The sequence below is a fragment of the Typopeltis vanoorti genome, chromosome 7 (genome assembly GCF_054136105.1).
Source record: "Typopeltis vanoorti isolate ZY-2024b chromosome 7, IOZ_Tvanoo_1.0, whole genome shotgun sequence".
NCBI classification, from domain to species: Eukaryota; Metazoa; Arthropoda; class Arachnida; order Uropygi; family Thelyphonidae; genus Typopeltis; species Typopeltis vanoorti.
This window is the reverse complement of record NC_143555.1, coordinates 42,583,585-42,600,585: the sequence shown is the minus strand read 5'-3', so window position 1 is coordinate 42,600,585 and position 17,001 is coordinate 42,583,585. Positions and strand designations below refer to the sequence as shown.

General features: G+C 35.4%; 1 protein-coding gene across 1 annotated transcript in view; it reads left to right on the top strand.

The window, feature by feature from the left end:
• The window catches only part of LOC150104628 (mitogen-activated protein kinase-binding protein 1-like), a 399,663-nt gene that overhangs the window by 194,921 nt on the left and 187,741 nt on the right, over window positions 1-17,001 (top strand). The window contains exon 15 of the mRNA XM_090395826.1: window positions 6,770-6,972. Coding sequence (XP_090251952.1) covers window positions 6,770-6,972 — 203 coding nt within the window. The remainder of the gene's footprint in view (window positions 1-6,769; window positions 6,973-17,001) is intronic.

Below are 17,001 nucleotides of genomic sequence, written 5' to 3'. Positions count from 1 at the left end.
GGGTATTATTGAAGGTAAAAAGGAGGGATGCGAGCTCTTTCTTGCTAGTGATCAGAGAGTTTTGGCAGCATTGAAGTCTACAAGGTTGTACTTGCTGCATTGGGATATAGCTAGGAGATTACAATTCAGGACATTGGTTGTGGTAGATTTTGAGAATTCTAATTTTTTTATTTATTTATCTATTATTATTTTTTTTATGTTGGACCCATACACAAGAGGTTGGTTGATCCACTTCTAGCACGTTAATACCATATATGGGAAGGGAGAAATTTGTTTACATTTGATTTAAAGGTCTGTATATTGTATTCCTTGGGAAACACATCAGGGGGAAGACTGTTCCACAGTACAGCAGTAGCAAGAATGAAGAAAGCGGAAAAGAAATTTATTCCGTGGGGTTCAAGGTGTACTGTGAAAGGATGTTGGGCAGCAGCTGTATGTTTTCCAGTGGGCTTAGTATTGAGTGGGGAAATTATTGATGCTATTTCAGATGAACATTTGCCATGGAAATATTTGTAGAATATACAAATTGCAGAGACCAAATGTCTATGTGAAAGTGAGGAGAGTAAGTTGGTAAGAGATGGGTCATTTATCAACTTAATTGCTGTCCTCTGTATCGAGTCAAGCATTTTGAGGGAACCTTTAGGAGCCCCACTCCAAATGTAAGAGCAGTATTCAATAGCTGGGCAGATTTGTGACTTGTATAAGGTTAACAGATGTTTTAGGGGGTGAAGTAACGTCTTGAGCAAAAAAGTAATCGTAGATTTTGGAAGCTGAAGATGCAATTTTTGTGATGTGTTTATGCCAGGAGAGGCCTGAAATTTGAGTGTTATCAAATATAATATTGGGGAAAATGATTCCTTTTTTTGTGGGAAATAAGACAGAACTGGGTTTTACTAGCATTGAAGTTGATGGGGTTATCTGAGCCCCATTGCAGTATGGCTTGGAGGTCAGAATTGAGGACAGTGGTGGTTGATGTTATTGTAGGTTCAAATGAGTTGTGTAGAGTAAGATTTGTCAAATGAAAGGGAGGAGTGCAATGTGCTGTCATCTGCAAAACTTTGTATTGGGTTGGAGGTTAACTGAAGTAGGTCATTGATATAGAGAAGGAACAGGGTTGGTGAGAGAACCTTGTGGAATCCCAGCATTAGTTAGATGGTAAGAACCATGTACCATCACACATAGTGTGCATCCAGACAGAAAGCTGGCAATCCAACTGCAGAAGTCCTGAGACGGTCCAAATGATGGAGGCTTGCTTAGTAAGCATTTGTACTGGACCTGGACAAAAGCTTTGGAGATATCAAGTACAACCAGTTAAGATTTGTCAAATTTCTCTATGGTATTTGTCCAAAGATGGGTGATATATGAAAGTAGATCTCCTGTTGATCGACAGCAAAGGAATCCATACTGGTGGTTGCTTAAGAGCTGGGTGCCTTCAAGGTAATGGTGGAGTTGAGAATTGATGGTTTTCTCCATCACTTTAGGACTTTAGATAGGACTGAGGTGAGTGAGATAGGGTAGTAGTTAGATGGCAGTGATTTATCATCCTTCTTAGGAATGGGTTGAATAGGCCAATTTCCAAGCTTTGGGTATATACACCAGTGGAGCAATCAAGTATGTACAGGTGCATAGGATAGGAGTCAGTTCTCGTGCACAGACCTTCGGGACAATTGGAGGAATGCCATCAGGACCAGAAGATACTTTTGTGTCTAATTTAGATAATAGGTTTCTGATCTTTTTCTGGCAAAAGGATATAGGGGACATTGTATGTTGGTAGTTGGAATGACTGGGGGGCATTTGCCGTTGTCAGTTATGCCTGCATTGGAGGCAAAGTGTGAAGCCAGGAAATTAGCTTTTTCTGTGGATGATGATGTGATTGAGCCATCTGGGTATGATAGGGGTAGGAATAGTGTAGGACAAAAATTATGACCAATTGCTTTGGCAAGAGACCAAAAGCACGACTGCCATTTGGACAGGTTGCAAGTTTTCTGCTTTTTGCCAATTCAAATTCTGTTTTGGAAGCATTGATAGTTTTCTTGCATCGGTTTTGGGGTTTGGTATAAACACTGAAGGTGGATGGGGTTCTTGATTTGAGCCAGTATAACCAATTTGGTAGATAGAAGATTAAGTGAATGATGGGGATGATTGATACCTTTAAGTAGTTGAGAGGTATTTAACAGATTTACAATAGGAAAAATATTTTTCATATGGTGCAATGCAAGGAAGGAACAAGGGCAGGGACATGGAATTTACTACCTGAGAGGATGGTGAATTTTTAATGCTGTGCTGGTAAAAAAATTTACCAGTACACCACTACTTGTGATTGTAAAATGCTTTCTTGAATATCTCTTTCATTTCTTTCACTTTGGTGCCATCCACACAGGATAGTCTTTGTATTGTCTAAGGCAGCCCTCCTGTGATGAGTTGTGATTGCATGAATATACAGAATAATAATTACATTTTAATAAAACAAACATTTAATTAAAAAAATAACAAAAAAAATCAGATACATATAAAAGACAATTTGTAACTGTATTTTAATTTTAAAAAAGTTGAAAATTATCATCATATACCCTCGGGGGGGATGTATAGGATCTTATGATAGTACTACATGAAAAGTTACATAATTACTAACTTGCTATCAACAATTTTCCTCCAGACTGGTCTGTTATCTGTCAACATTCCAGTTTTATTAGATCTTATTTCTGTCTCCTAAGGCACTTTTTACTGTATCAATCCACCTTGGACCTCCTTATAACACTTGGACCTCCTTCAATTTTAACTGGTGATTTACAACTCAAATAGTGACTATGTATTAATAATGAGGGTTTATTTTCTTGATCCTGAGAATCGGTAATAATATTTTTGGTTTACAGATCAGCTAACTAGTTGATCTGTAAACTTAACTTAAGTTTACAGATCAACTAGTTGGTTAGTTACTTAACCAACTAGTTTCGCCAAACTTTAACTGTTGGCATCTTCAGGGCACTTACATATAGGCTGAAACAATCTCACAATTATGTGTAACTATAAAACTGACAAGAATAACTGTAAAAAATTGACTAGAATAATTACAAGTAAAATAGTATCGAACGTGCGTGCGTATCGTGTGTACAAGATTAGCTAGCTGTTGCTAAGGAACTTTCTGTAGTTTGTATTAAAGTTCATTTCTTTTGTTTTTAAAGATTTGATTAGGGTTTTCCATATCTTTGGGAGTATTAGACCTTGATTTCTGTTAAGGTTGACAGTAGAACGGGCGACTGTGGCTGCTTCTTTGAAAATTCTTGAATGGTAGTCTTCCTCTAAGTAAGGGGAACAACTTTTGTCCCACTTGATGACATGGTTAGTTGTAGAGAAATGAGATGATAGGCCAGAAATGTCCTGTCTGTTGTTTTTGACATAGCCAATGTGCTCTTTTTTTGGCCTGATTTCAAGGCTTCTCAAAGTCTGTCCGATGTAACTAGAGCCACACGAGCATGAAATATTGTAAACTCCAGCATATTTATAGAAAGGGTGGTTGTCTTTTGGAGATCTTAGTAGTTTACGAATAGATTCTATTGGTTTAAATGTTACTCTTATTTTGTGTTGTTTGAGGAGGCTGGCGAGCTTGTAGGAGATGCCACTTACAGATGGAATTGCAATAGTTTTTATATATTGAATATCTTCTTGTTCTTTTTGTGGTGGTTCAGAGAAAAGGACTAGTCTTCTTGGATAGCCATTCAAGTACAGATTGTTGGAAATTAATGTTAACTCATCTTGAAGGGTCTCGTTGTCTGTTGTGATGTGAATCGCTCTCTTCTTTAACATGTGTACAATGCTGAGTTTATGTGAGATGTGGTGAGAGGAGCTGAAATGTAGGTAGCGACCTGTATTGGTCGGTTTTCTGTACACCATACTTTATACTTCCATCAATTTGTTTTTTGATTAAGATGTCTAAAAACAGTAGTTGTTTTTCTCTTTCAAGTTCCAGAGTAAATTTAATAGAATGATGGAAGGAGTTGATCTTTTTGAGAAAATCATATAGGTCATCTTTGTTGTTGTTCCACACGATGAAGATATCGTCCACATATCTGAACCAAATTTTAGGTTTGAGAATAATTTGGGATAGGATTTTATTTTCTAAGTCTTCCATAAAGAGGTCAGCACATGAAGGTGAAAATGGGCTCCCCATCACCAAGCCTGTTAATTGTTGGTAGATCTTATTTTTCCATGAAAAGTAGTTAGAATTTAGGCAGTGAGCAAACAATGAGGTTATATCTTGTGGGAACAAGGTACTTAAGATGTCAATGACCTCCACTACAGGAACATTTGTAAAGAGAGAGGTGACATCTAGGCTGGCTAGAAGATCATTATCCGAAATGTTGATGCCTTTTAGCTTTTCCACAAAATGTTCGGAGTTTTTAATATAACTCTCTGAGTTGTGGATGTGTTGTTGTAAGAGTTTCGAGAAATGTTTTGACAATAAGTAGGTAGGAGAGATTTTCTCAAAAAGATCAACTCCTTCCATCATTCTATTAAATTCTAAAAAAACACAGAGAAGCATTGGTTGGGTATTGAGGGTTTCCCTGAATTGCAGAGCTTCTGACTCTGTCGAGTCTTGACAGCCCTGCAACCCCTATTATTAATTATATTATTAAAAAACAATTTTATTATGTTTTTAACTTATTTTTTTTTACTGTATTTTATAAGTGAGAGCAGAGGCTGTTTTTGCTCTTGGAACTCAAGCAAATCTGCCTTTACAAATAACTTTACTATTGTTAATTTATTCAGAAAATATAATAGTGTTAGAATGGATCTGATAAAATAATCTACAATTGCCAGAAATTTTTTCTTTTGTTATTTTAGTACAGTAAAACTCCGAAGTTACGCGGTAGGTGGGACCTACAAAAAGCGCGCAAGTCGAATTCGCATAACTCGGGGTATAATTTATATATACAAACATACAATTGGGACCAAAGGTTTACAAAAACACCTATATTTTTTAAGAAATATAATCATAATTGTAGTTTTTCGTACATAAAAAAAAGAAAGTTATTTCCATGTCGATGGTTTCATAAAATCTAATAGATTCATCTGACGGCATAATGTCATTTTCTTGTCATGCAAAATTTCTTCATAACAAGCTAATGATTTTTTTATTCCTTGCCTTGTGGCTACAATTCGTTCCTCATTAGAATCTATGTCCTCCAAAATCTGTAAACCTTTCTTTTATGATTGTTCTTACTGTGGATTCCTGTAGATCGAACTTCTTTGCTAGCTCACAAATTTTCATTCCGCCTTCAAAATCCATAATAATGTTGAGTTTTGTTTCCAAAGTCAATGTTTTTCTTTTTTTGCTAGCTGTAGAAGAATCGAACTTGCTTCTTTTGGATGACATTATTATTTTTTATGTGATAAAATTTTTATCAAGAACATAACATTAAACAATCGCAAGGTTTGTAGACTATAAAAATCGTGTATGAATGGAGACCGCGCGAAACACGTCAGTGCTTATTCACAGCATGTGCGACACTGGTGATTGCGGCCGGCACCTGAAAGAAACGACTAGTGGTAAGGCGTGAAGCGGGATGGGAATACATACATACAAGAAACCGTGTAACTCCGGATTCGCGTAAGTTGGGATAGCGTAAATCAGGGTATGACTGTATAATTGTATTTATTTGTTTTCCTCCATAAGCAAACCAGAAACAAAAATAACAGTGAACATATTTTACTGAGAGTGTTGTGCATTGCTTGTGATCAGTGGTGTGCTGGAGCTGATTGTTAAATTTTCAATAATTTTGCGAAATGATTGTTAAACTGACAATGACTATAAAGTATAGAGTGACATCCATTTCCATCCACAGTGTCTAATGGCATTTGGGCAATAAGCTTGTATATGCTGCTGAGGAAAATTCAGCTGGGATATGCTTATTTTGGAACCCTTTCAGCTTCCTTAGGCTGTGTAGGGAATGCAGGGATGGAGAAGGGGAATGGGAGAAAGAAGTGTGACTAATTGGTTCACATGTGGTTCACTCTATAAGTATGACTGTCTGTAACATTGTGACTCACTGTTTGAGCAATTCTCCACTGAAGGAGTACAGTACAACCAACCTGACTGCCATGTATTAAGTTTTATTTTTTTAAATGTGAAGAAAGTTTCAGTTTAATGAACATAATTTGTAAGAGGGTGAGAAATAGTTTAACAGTATATTACATATTGCATTTAATGACGATAAATTTATTGGGAAAAGAGTTAGCAGATTGAGATGCAACTCCATTTGTCAAATCATGGTTGAATTGCAATAGATTGGTTATGGATTCAAGAACTCATCAAAAGTCAACAAAAACATTTTGTAAGAATCAGTTGGCTAAGCGAAAATTACAAAAAAAATGAATATTTTATTATTATTTGAAAGTTTTTATTCCTGATTGTTGTGAATCAGTAAATATATACATACATATACTGGTTTTTAACAAGTTGGTTGTTAAAAAATTCACCAGCACACACTGCTGCTTGTGACTGTTGAATGTTTCTTGAATGTCTCTTTCACTTTGGTGCTACCCACACAGAACAATCATGATGGTAACATGGTTATTATCATAAGCGACATCACAATAAACAGAAATGGTTAGGTTTTACAATGCTGCATTTTTTTTTTTTCGAATTTTCAGATGAAAAAAATAATTTTTTCTTTCTCTAAAAATAATTTTATTGCATGAGAACTGATATCATATACACATACATACATACACAGATGTTGATAAATGTGCATGTTTTATTTAATTACAGATAACAAAGTAAAGTATCTTTCATCTGCCAGCAGAGATCGTCTTATACATATCTTTGATATAGAGCAGGATTATGCATTTCTTCAAACGCTTGATGATCATTCTTCATCTGTTACAGCAACATGCTTTGTCCAGAATGAAAACCATCTACAACTGATTTCATGTGGAGCAGACCAATCAATTATTTTTCGGAAAGCACATTATGTATGTATAAGAATCATGTGTGTAGCTTATATATGTTATTTATATATTATTTTTATTATAAATTCTATTTATAAAGTAAATGAGATCTAATCTCTAGCTTTTTAGATACTGAGAGAGAATCCTTCTTTCATCTTTCTTTTCCTGTTATATGTGCAGAGCATGCCAAACAAACTTCCATATATTCATATATAATAACAAAGCAATTGCAATTTCATTAGTAAATCTTTAGAATTATGAAATTTGATTTTTCATCCACAAAAGCAGATGCCCACCACTTGATTTCTAATATGTTGCCATATATTATTTTACTTTAAATTATTACTTGCTATTTTATTAATATCGTAGCTCATCCAACTGCACTAGGAAATCAATTTGCAGATTGAGTCCTTGAAGGGTTGGTTAACTGGATGTGCATTTACATGGTGCCATACCAGATGATAGTTGAGAAACTAACTCATTTAAAGTGATTTGAAGGTCAGATAATTGCAAGGACACTGTATTATTATATATATGAACTAGTTGGTTGAATGGATAGCATCTCTACCCTTCATTCCTCACCATATATGACTGAAGTTTACTGTGGCATAGATATTTGTAAATGTCTTTGGGTAGTAGATGAATTTCCTCTTCTGATGTGAGATTATGAACCTGCCACTAGATGTCCTAGAGTGCTGGGGATGGTTTGTATTTGGTCTCTCAAGTCATTTTTCCAGTGCTAGATTATGGATGGTTGAGGTTATCTATATAAAACCTACAGTACTAATCTGCTATAGATTTCATCATTTTTGGGTGGGACTTTGCATACAAAAACTTGTCATAAAAAGATATATATATATATATGGATTAAAATGCCATCTATGAAATGAGAAATTTTTTAATCCTTTTCAGGTAAGGCTAAGTTAGCTGGTCTTAAATTGAAAGTTTTCTTTTCCTCCAAACAGCTTTTTTTTTAAAAAAAAAAATTTCTGATCCTTCAAAGCAATAAACATAGTTTGAGAATGCACATAATTCATCAACCAACCAACTTGCCATTATTAATTATTTATCACTAGCATTCATTACTATATTATTATTACTAACAGGAGCCCATCAGGATTGGTAGAATTTTGGAATTTTATGAAATTTTGAGATTTGAATCTGGATTGATGAAATATACAGTATTCAGTATGACGAAATATTGATGAAATATACAGTATTCAAAATTATATATAACTGCTGATTATCTTGATGTTAGCGAAATCAGGTGACATCTAGTTCCTAGTCGCCCCCCACCCCCCAATCTCCTACCATTCTTTGAAAAACCTCTTGAACATTAATTTGATAAAAACTCCTTACCAGATTATACGTCTCTCATATCAATCCTCCTCCTATCCACTAGACTCTGTGCATTGCATCTTCTCAATCTCCTACTCAACATTTCAGAGAAACCGCCTATGTCAACCGTCTCTGGATTAGTTGATATTGGTCTAATCAAAGCCTTGTATACAATGGAAGAAGAATCTCCAGTCATTGTCTTTGGCATCATTACCAGACTTGTTTGTGTTGTTCTTGATCAAATTGTTTGTGCACTTGATCAAATCAATGATTTGATCAAGTGCACGATATGGTATTGGATGACTGGCAAGTCAAAGTGCATGAAATTGCTGAGACTATAGGCATTTCAAAAGAACATGTGGGATATATTTTGCATGAAGAATTGCATATAAAAAAGCTTTGTGCAAGATGGGTGCTGCTCTTGCTCCACAGCAGATCAAAAACGCACTTGTATGAAAATCTCTGAACAGTGCTCGGAGCATTTGAACAAGAATAAAACTGATATTGTGTGTCGATTTATTTCTATGGATGAGACTTGGATTCACCATTGCATTCGAGAATCCAAACAGCAGTCAAAACAGTGGACATAAGCCAGTTGTTCCGTGCCAAAGAAGACAAAGTTGGTTCCATCAGCAGGAAAGGTCATGGCATCAGTTTTGGGGTGCTAAACACATTTTGTTTATTAATTATCTTGAAAAGGGTAAAACAATAACCAGGGAATATTATTCCAATCTTTTAACCAGACTAGATGAAAAAATTCATGAGAAAAGACCCTGTTTGCAGAAGAAAAAAATCATCTTTCATTAGGACAATGCACCTTCCCCCAAAGGTATTTTGGCAATGGAGAAATTAAGGGATCTGCACTATGAATTGTTGGAATATCCACCTAATTTCCCAGATTTGGCTCCCTCTGACATCTATCTCTTCCCAAAACTAAAACTCTTCCTCCCTAGTCAGCATTTTTCTTCGAATCAAGAGGTGATTGCAACTGTAGAGGGGTATTTTGCAGATCTTACTGAGAACCACTACAGGGACAGGATAATGGCACTGGAGTATTGCTGGAATAAATGTCTTAAGGGAGATTATGTTGAAAAATAAAAATAATTTTGAAATTATAAATTCATTTTATAAATTCAAAATTTGAAATTATAAATTCATTTCATTGTTAGGCCAAGAACTTTTCAGACCATCCTCGTATATCTCTTGTTCACTCACAGTCAGTCTCTCATTCTTCCCTTCCACTGCTCCCAGACTTCACATGATATCACATTCACAAGAATGAAATACCTTTAACTATATCCCCTGCAGTAGTTATCCTTTTTGTATTTTCTTCAACCAATGTCATCATTCCATAATCATTATTTTCTGCTGGCTACATATTGAAAGAACTGTATAGGTTCTTATTGGCTTCATTAGCTAAATGTTGTTCATACTGCACCTTTGGTATCCCTACCAACCAAATCGTCCTCCTTGCATGTTCATTGTACTCCTCATGGAAATGATTGTCACCACTCATGTTATGCTGTTTTCCATAATGCTTCTTTTTCCCCTTTTTTTTGTCTTCTGTATTGCATGCTTAACTTTATATTCATTCATTTCTCTCCTACCTTATTTTTGCTACTATTACTAGATAATTATTCTCGAATATCACCCAAGCAGCACTGATCTCCTTTCCACCCAGTTGCTCATTTCATGCTGCAGCTGCAAGTGGTCTCCTAAGCTTTTTATAATCATCAGTCTTATGATTACACATATATCTCATTACCTTTTCTTAATACCTCTTTGTTTATAGCTCTTTCTGTTCATGTGATCTTCAGCATTCGATGCCAACTGCTGGTAGTCTTGATTTGTCTCTCTTTTTTGAAGAGTCTATATCTCAGATCCATTGAGAACTACACTTCAGACAAAGATTTTAATAAAGTGCTTTTTGTTTTCAGCAGCATATTCTTTGATATTAATAGTGTTCTTTTCTTGTTATTTTTCTACTTCTCTCATTTGATGTTATTAAGCACTTTCGAGGTGGATAAATTCCTTTACTTGCATTTATCTTTTCTCTGCTAGTTAAATATTTATAATTTGATATCCTTCCCTAAACTTTTCACGTCCCTGGTACATTTCATTGCTTTTTTTTTTTTTTTTTTTTTCACATTGATTTTTATCCTGCTTCTTGTAGTTCTTTTTGTTTTCTGCTGTTATGTTATATTGTCTGTAAATATTGTACTATAGAGCTTACCATTAATTGTTATAACACTGATTTCTTCTTTGAATTCTTTCATAGCATCTTCTATATAGATATATTTAAAGGCATATTCCTTTGTCTAATGTCCTTACTTATTTCATCTTCTTTTCTCATGTTTTCCTATGACAGGTTTGATATTTATATGGTTAGTAAATTAGTCTTCTATCATTATAATCTGTCTTCAGCCTTTTGAATTCTTTGAATGTGACATTCCAGTAAATTAGTCTTCTATCATTATAATCTGTCTTCAGCCTTTTGAATTCTTTGAATGTGACATTCCAGTCAATAGTGTCAAAAAGTTTTTCTATATCAATGAATGCTATGAGTACAGGTATATTTTTTAAGTGCTTTTTCTATGATCATTTGAAGAGTTAAATCTTTCATTATTATAAAATAGCATGTATGCTACAGTAAATAACATTTTTATTTTGTAAATATTTCATTTTATATTTTGTCATAAGACATCATCAATACAGCAAACAACAATAGGAATGAATTCAAAAAACAAAACACAGTAGTGCACATGCTTAAATTAGAATCCCTATACAGTCACATGTTCATGGATTAAAAACTACTGGGCTGAAATTAAAATTACTTTAATTAAATGAAAATATAGCAGATAAATTATTGAACACAATTGAGATTTGTGTTCAATAACCATTTCCCACACTTTTGGAATAGTGAGACAGTCATTTCAATTATGATTAAGTCTATGAAGTAAGGCTTCAGCACTTTCTTTATATAACCATTCATGTTTATATGTGGATCTATGTAGTAACTTGGCATTTTGCCATTGGATCTTGTGGTTAGCATTTTCAATTCCATGTTGTGTAAGGCCAGATTTGTGTGGTTTGATAAGGCAGATATGGTCTTGATGTTCAGAGATACGTTTGTTTATAGATCTGCCTGTTTGTCCACAGTAAGACATTACATGAACATGGTACTTGGTATATGCCAGGTAGTAGTGAGTTAGTTTTTGAGCTGACTTTTGGTAGGATCATTATTAAGCTGGAAGTAAGTATTGCAATCACAAAGCAGTAAATTCATTTCCTGATCGTATGATTTAGCATCTAAGATTACAGTGGTATTGCCTTTGTCAGCTTTGGTGATAACTATATTCTTATTATGTTTTAGTGAATTCAGGACTTTTAATTCTGCTGGTGGAATATTCAATTCAATGAGAACCAGCAGAATTAAAAGTGTTGTGATTGCAATACTTACTTCCAGCTTAATAATTCTATCAGCTCAAAAACTTCAAGTTACTGGATGAAACAACATTAGATGAAAAATCAATCAGAAGGTTCAAAACATACCATGCAAGATCTCCAAATATATGGTTCACCAAAATTACATAAAAGTAACTGTTCACTCACACCTGTTGTGGATCCTATAGGCACTCTCACATATAAAATGTGATTCCTCTCTAACCGTCCCCTCACTGGCCACTCAACCTCTTCAATAAAAAAATTCCGTAGAATTTCATACTAGGATAAAATACATTAAACTAGCAGATACAGATATGTTAGTAAGTTTGACATTGTCTCTCTCTTCACTAATATCCCTCACAAAGAAACAATAGAATTGTTAACCCAAAAATTTTCACACTGGAATTATTCAAATTTGCAATCACATCAGATTACTTCACATGGAATAATAAATATATAAATGACAGGAAGGAACAGCAATTGGCTCACCCTTATCACCCAACTTTTTTCTTGAACACCTAGAAGACAGAATTCTCGCTCTTGACCCAAAATCAACAACGTGGCTACACTATGTCGATAATTCCCTTGCAGTTTGGAATCACTGTGGAACCTGAGCTCTACTCATTTCTACAAAAAATCAACACTCTGCATCCTTAAGTTCACACTAGAAAAGGAAATGTCAACAAGTATTTCCTTTCTTGATGTATGCATCCAGCACAAGCATGATGGATCCATTTCCATTTTTGTCTACAACTTTTTCAGGTTGTTACATCCATAATACATCAGTTGACCATCCATTTCAAAAATATAGCATCATAAAATTTCTAATATCCAGAGCGCATAATATTTGCTCTTCTGAAGAATCCCTAAAACAAGATTTGGAAATTATTAAAGAAACAGCCTTACTTGAATGGATATAATCCAATAACAACCCAAAAAATAATTAACTTCTCTTCTACAAATCAACCCAGACAAGAAGAAGCACACAGCACTCCCATTCCACATATTAAAGGCATCTCTGAATGTGTGGCAAAAATGATGAGAAAATATAAACTCGTAGCTACCTACAACCCATCAACCAAATTCATAACTTGCTACCTTCTCCAAAAGACAAACTCACCCCAAAGATGCTATCTGGCATATACCAAGTACCATGTTCATGTAACTTGTCTTACTGTGGACAAACAGGAAGATCTATAAATAAATGTATCTCCGAGCATCAAGACCACATCTGCCTTATCAAACCACACAAATCTGGCCTTGCAAACAAGGAATTGAAAATGCTAACCACAAGATCCAATGGCAAAATGCTAATTTACTACATAGATCCACATATAAACATGAATGGTTATATAAAGAAAGTGCTGAAGCCTTACTTCATAGACCACCTAATCGTAATTGAAATGAATGTCTCACTATTCCAAAAGTGTTGGAAATTGTTATCCTCAATTGTATTCAATAATTTATCTGCTACATTTTAATTTAATTTAAGCAATTTTAATTTCAGCACAGTAGTTTTTAATCCATGAACATGTGATTGTATACATGGAGGGATTCTAATTTAAGCATTGGCACTATTGTGTTTTGTTTTTTGAATTCATTCCTGTTGTTGTTCATTGTACTGATGATGTCTTATGATACATAAGACAAAATATTCATAAAATAAAAATGTTATTTACTGTGGCATACGTGTTATTCTATAGTTATGGATACCCCACAGGTTTCACTATATATATATTTAAAAAAATATCTTTCATTGTCCTTCTGTTTGTCCTGAACCAAACTGGTCAGCACATAGATTTTATTTTATTTATTAAAAGAAAATTATCTGATTTAATTTTAATTTTTTTTTCTTTCATTATGCTAGTAGTTAATTCTAGTTAGGATTTTAAGACTGCGAGATAATAGACTTAACATTTGGTGATCTTCACTTGCTTGTGCTCTGACTGTTTTTGGAATTGTTGACATGATGCTTTGTTCAAAATCTTTAGAATTTCTCCAGTTGTGCACATATAACTGATCAGTTTAAATAGTTTGCCCAGTGCTTGTTAATCATCCCATCTCTGAATCCCAAATTTCAAAACCTTACATTTAGCAAAATTAAACTAATATCTCCATTCATTTGTCCATTTATCCGACTTATTCAAATCCTTTTGAGGAACTGAAACATCAACATCAGCACTATTACTAATATCCCCCCCTCCCTCCCCAAGCTTCACATTATCTGCAAACAACTAAATATCTCTTTGTAGTGACAATATCAGTGATATAAAGATTGAACAGTAATGATCCCAGTACTGAACCCTGTATAACTCCATTTGTAACCTTCCTCTGATACTACTTTCCCATATCTGACTCTCTGATATCTATCAGAAAGTCTGTTACCGATGCAAATGATATCCAAACCCATATGTTGCAATTTAAATATCAACTTATCCTGAGATACTCTGCCTTTGCAGAATCCAAAAAAAAATGACAGTGTATGCCTTACTCATCCACTGCTCTTTTACTCTATGATAAAAGGCAATGACACTACTAAGACAGGAGTGTCCCTTAACTAATCCATGCTGGCCTGCATAAATACTACTGCCCTTCTCAGTCCAGTTCTATGTATGAGTCTTACCAATTTTTCCAAAATCTTAATTACTGCAGAAGAAATACAAAGTGATCCATAGTTTGATAACTAACTTCTATTACTACCCTTATGCAGGTGCACTATCTTATCTCGCTTTCACTCCCCAGAAACTTATCCATGGTCAGTTCCTTAGCACATTCCGTTAAAACATGGCAAAATTTCATCTGCTGCTCCTTCTTTATTCATATCCAGAGTGCTCTGTATTCAGAATGTATCCTCTTAATTCACTTCTAATCCTTCACTCCCACCCACTCATCCCTCTAGGAATAAAGCCTCATTTTGCAGGATGGAACACCAGAATAAAATGATCATTAAATAGCTCAGCCACGTTATCTGCTTTGGTCATCCAACTACTGTCTTCATTCAGTAAGGTAATCCATCAACAGTTAGTTTTTCTCCTGCTGGCTACATCTGTTATTTAGATGAATATTGATCAATACAGTTGGTGTACTAGTTATGATGTGAAATAACATGATAATTAGCAGCAGCTATATTTGGTGAGCTTATTCTGTAACTAGAATTCCTGTAGAATTGTGGTAGCACTTATTATTATTATTATTGAATGTACCAAAGTACAGTATCTGATCAAAAATATCTGGGCATCTATTTCTAGTAGTGGATATGGCTATATACATGACAATCACAGCTCATACACATATAAAAGAAGCACACATTTTGCAATCTTTGTAGACAAATGCGGTGAGCCTAGTGGCTTTGCACTTCACAACCATATGCCTGGGGAAGGAGTGTCCCAGGTTTGATTTCCATTGAAGATGTGAGGGAACTTGAGGATCTTCCTCAGCCATAGCCAAGTTAGCAAGGGTTTTTTCTGCCAGTTTATCTGGCGTTTTTCATCCCCGCAAGTAGGCAAACCGGCCCTGTGAATAAATGCTTCTACAGCTAAAAATATACCCCCCCCCCTGAGCGGCAGACTAGGTGACAGGTCGGTTGGGAGTGGTACTAACAAGTAGTCACATCTAAGTAACATGCGGACCCTGCATAGAAAGCGGGAAGAACGCGTAGTGAAAGAAGTAGACAAAATTAACAGTAAAATGAATGATACTGAAAATAGTGACTTTTGATGTGGATGCCTGCAGTTTGAGAAATGTTTCCCTTTTGCAACTGTCCTGAGTGACCCTAAGTGGAATTATTGTGAAGTGGAAATGCCAAGGAGCAATAACAGCACAATAGTGACCTGGCATACCAAATTAAATCACAGAGTGGGACAGCCAAGTGTTAAAATATATGGCATGAAAAAATCGGCCATCCTCATTTGAAACACTTGCTACAGAGTTCTAAAATGCCTCTGTTAGCTACACTAGCACCACAGCTGTTTGTGAGAAGTTGAAGAACATGGATTTCCATTGCTATGCAGCTGGCAATGGAAATCTAAACCTAACATCAATATGAGCAATGACAAGTGTCATGTGAAGTGGTGTAAAGCTCGCTGCCATTGGATTCTGGAGCAGTCGAAATATGTTCTCTGGAGTGATGAATCACACTTCACCATTTTCCAGTCTGATGTTCAAGTCTGGGTTTAGTGGATGATGGGAGAATGCTACCTGCATACATGAATATATTGTGCCAATTATGAAGTTAAGTGGTGGATACATAATGGTTTGGGGCTGTTTTTCATGGTTCGGACTGGGTCCCCTAGTTCAAGTGATATAGAATGTTAGTGCCGCAACCTATCATGATATTCTAGAAAATTCTGTGCTCAAACATCATGTCAACAATTCCTTGATGGTGTTTTCTGTATCAGCACAACACCCCCACCCACAAAACAAGGTTTGTGCAGGAACGCTTTGATGAGATGGATGTTGAAGAATTTGACTGACCTGTACAGAGCCCTGATTCCAACTTATTGAACATGGAATGAATTGGAATGCTGTTATATTAAGCCAGGATGAATCATCAACATTAGTGATGGACCTTACTAATGCTCTTCTAGAAGATTCGAATGGAATTACCACAGCTACATACCAAATTCTAGTGATAATCTTTCCCAGGAGATAGACATCCTGTTGTTATTATTATTATTATTATTATTATTATTATTATGGGCAACAATAGACTCGATGAGTCTAAGAACTCCAAGAAGTCCTTAGACTCATCGAGGGAGACCCTAAACATGTCAAGAACTATTCAGCATTTGCACAGTATCTATCATACTCTGCTTTGAACTCATTCACAGTCATGGCACCCACAGCAGACACTGGCAGCTTATTCCACTCATTCATCACTCTCCAACTAAAATACCTAGTTCTAACACCCTTGCTAACTACCCTCTTGCTCATTTTCCATGGATGGCCACCACCAGACCTGTTCTGAAAAATTTCCTCTGAATTAATCTTGTAAAAACCCCTCAGTAATTTGAATATCTCAATCATTTTCTGTAATCCACAGATCTTCAACCTGTTCTCGTAAGGTTCATTCCATAGACCAACTACCATCTTGGACACTCGCCTGTGGATCCTCTCTACCTCCTTCCTATCAACTCTCTACCTCCTTCCTGACACCCAGATCTGGGCACAATAGTCAAGATGGAGTCTTATCAAGGCTCAATAAAGAGGAACAATAACCTGCTTGTCTCTGCTCATCAAAGTATTCTTCAGTAACCAAGTGATTTGATGAGC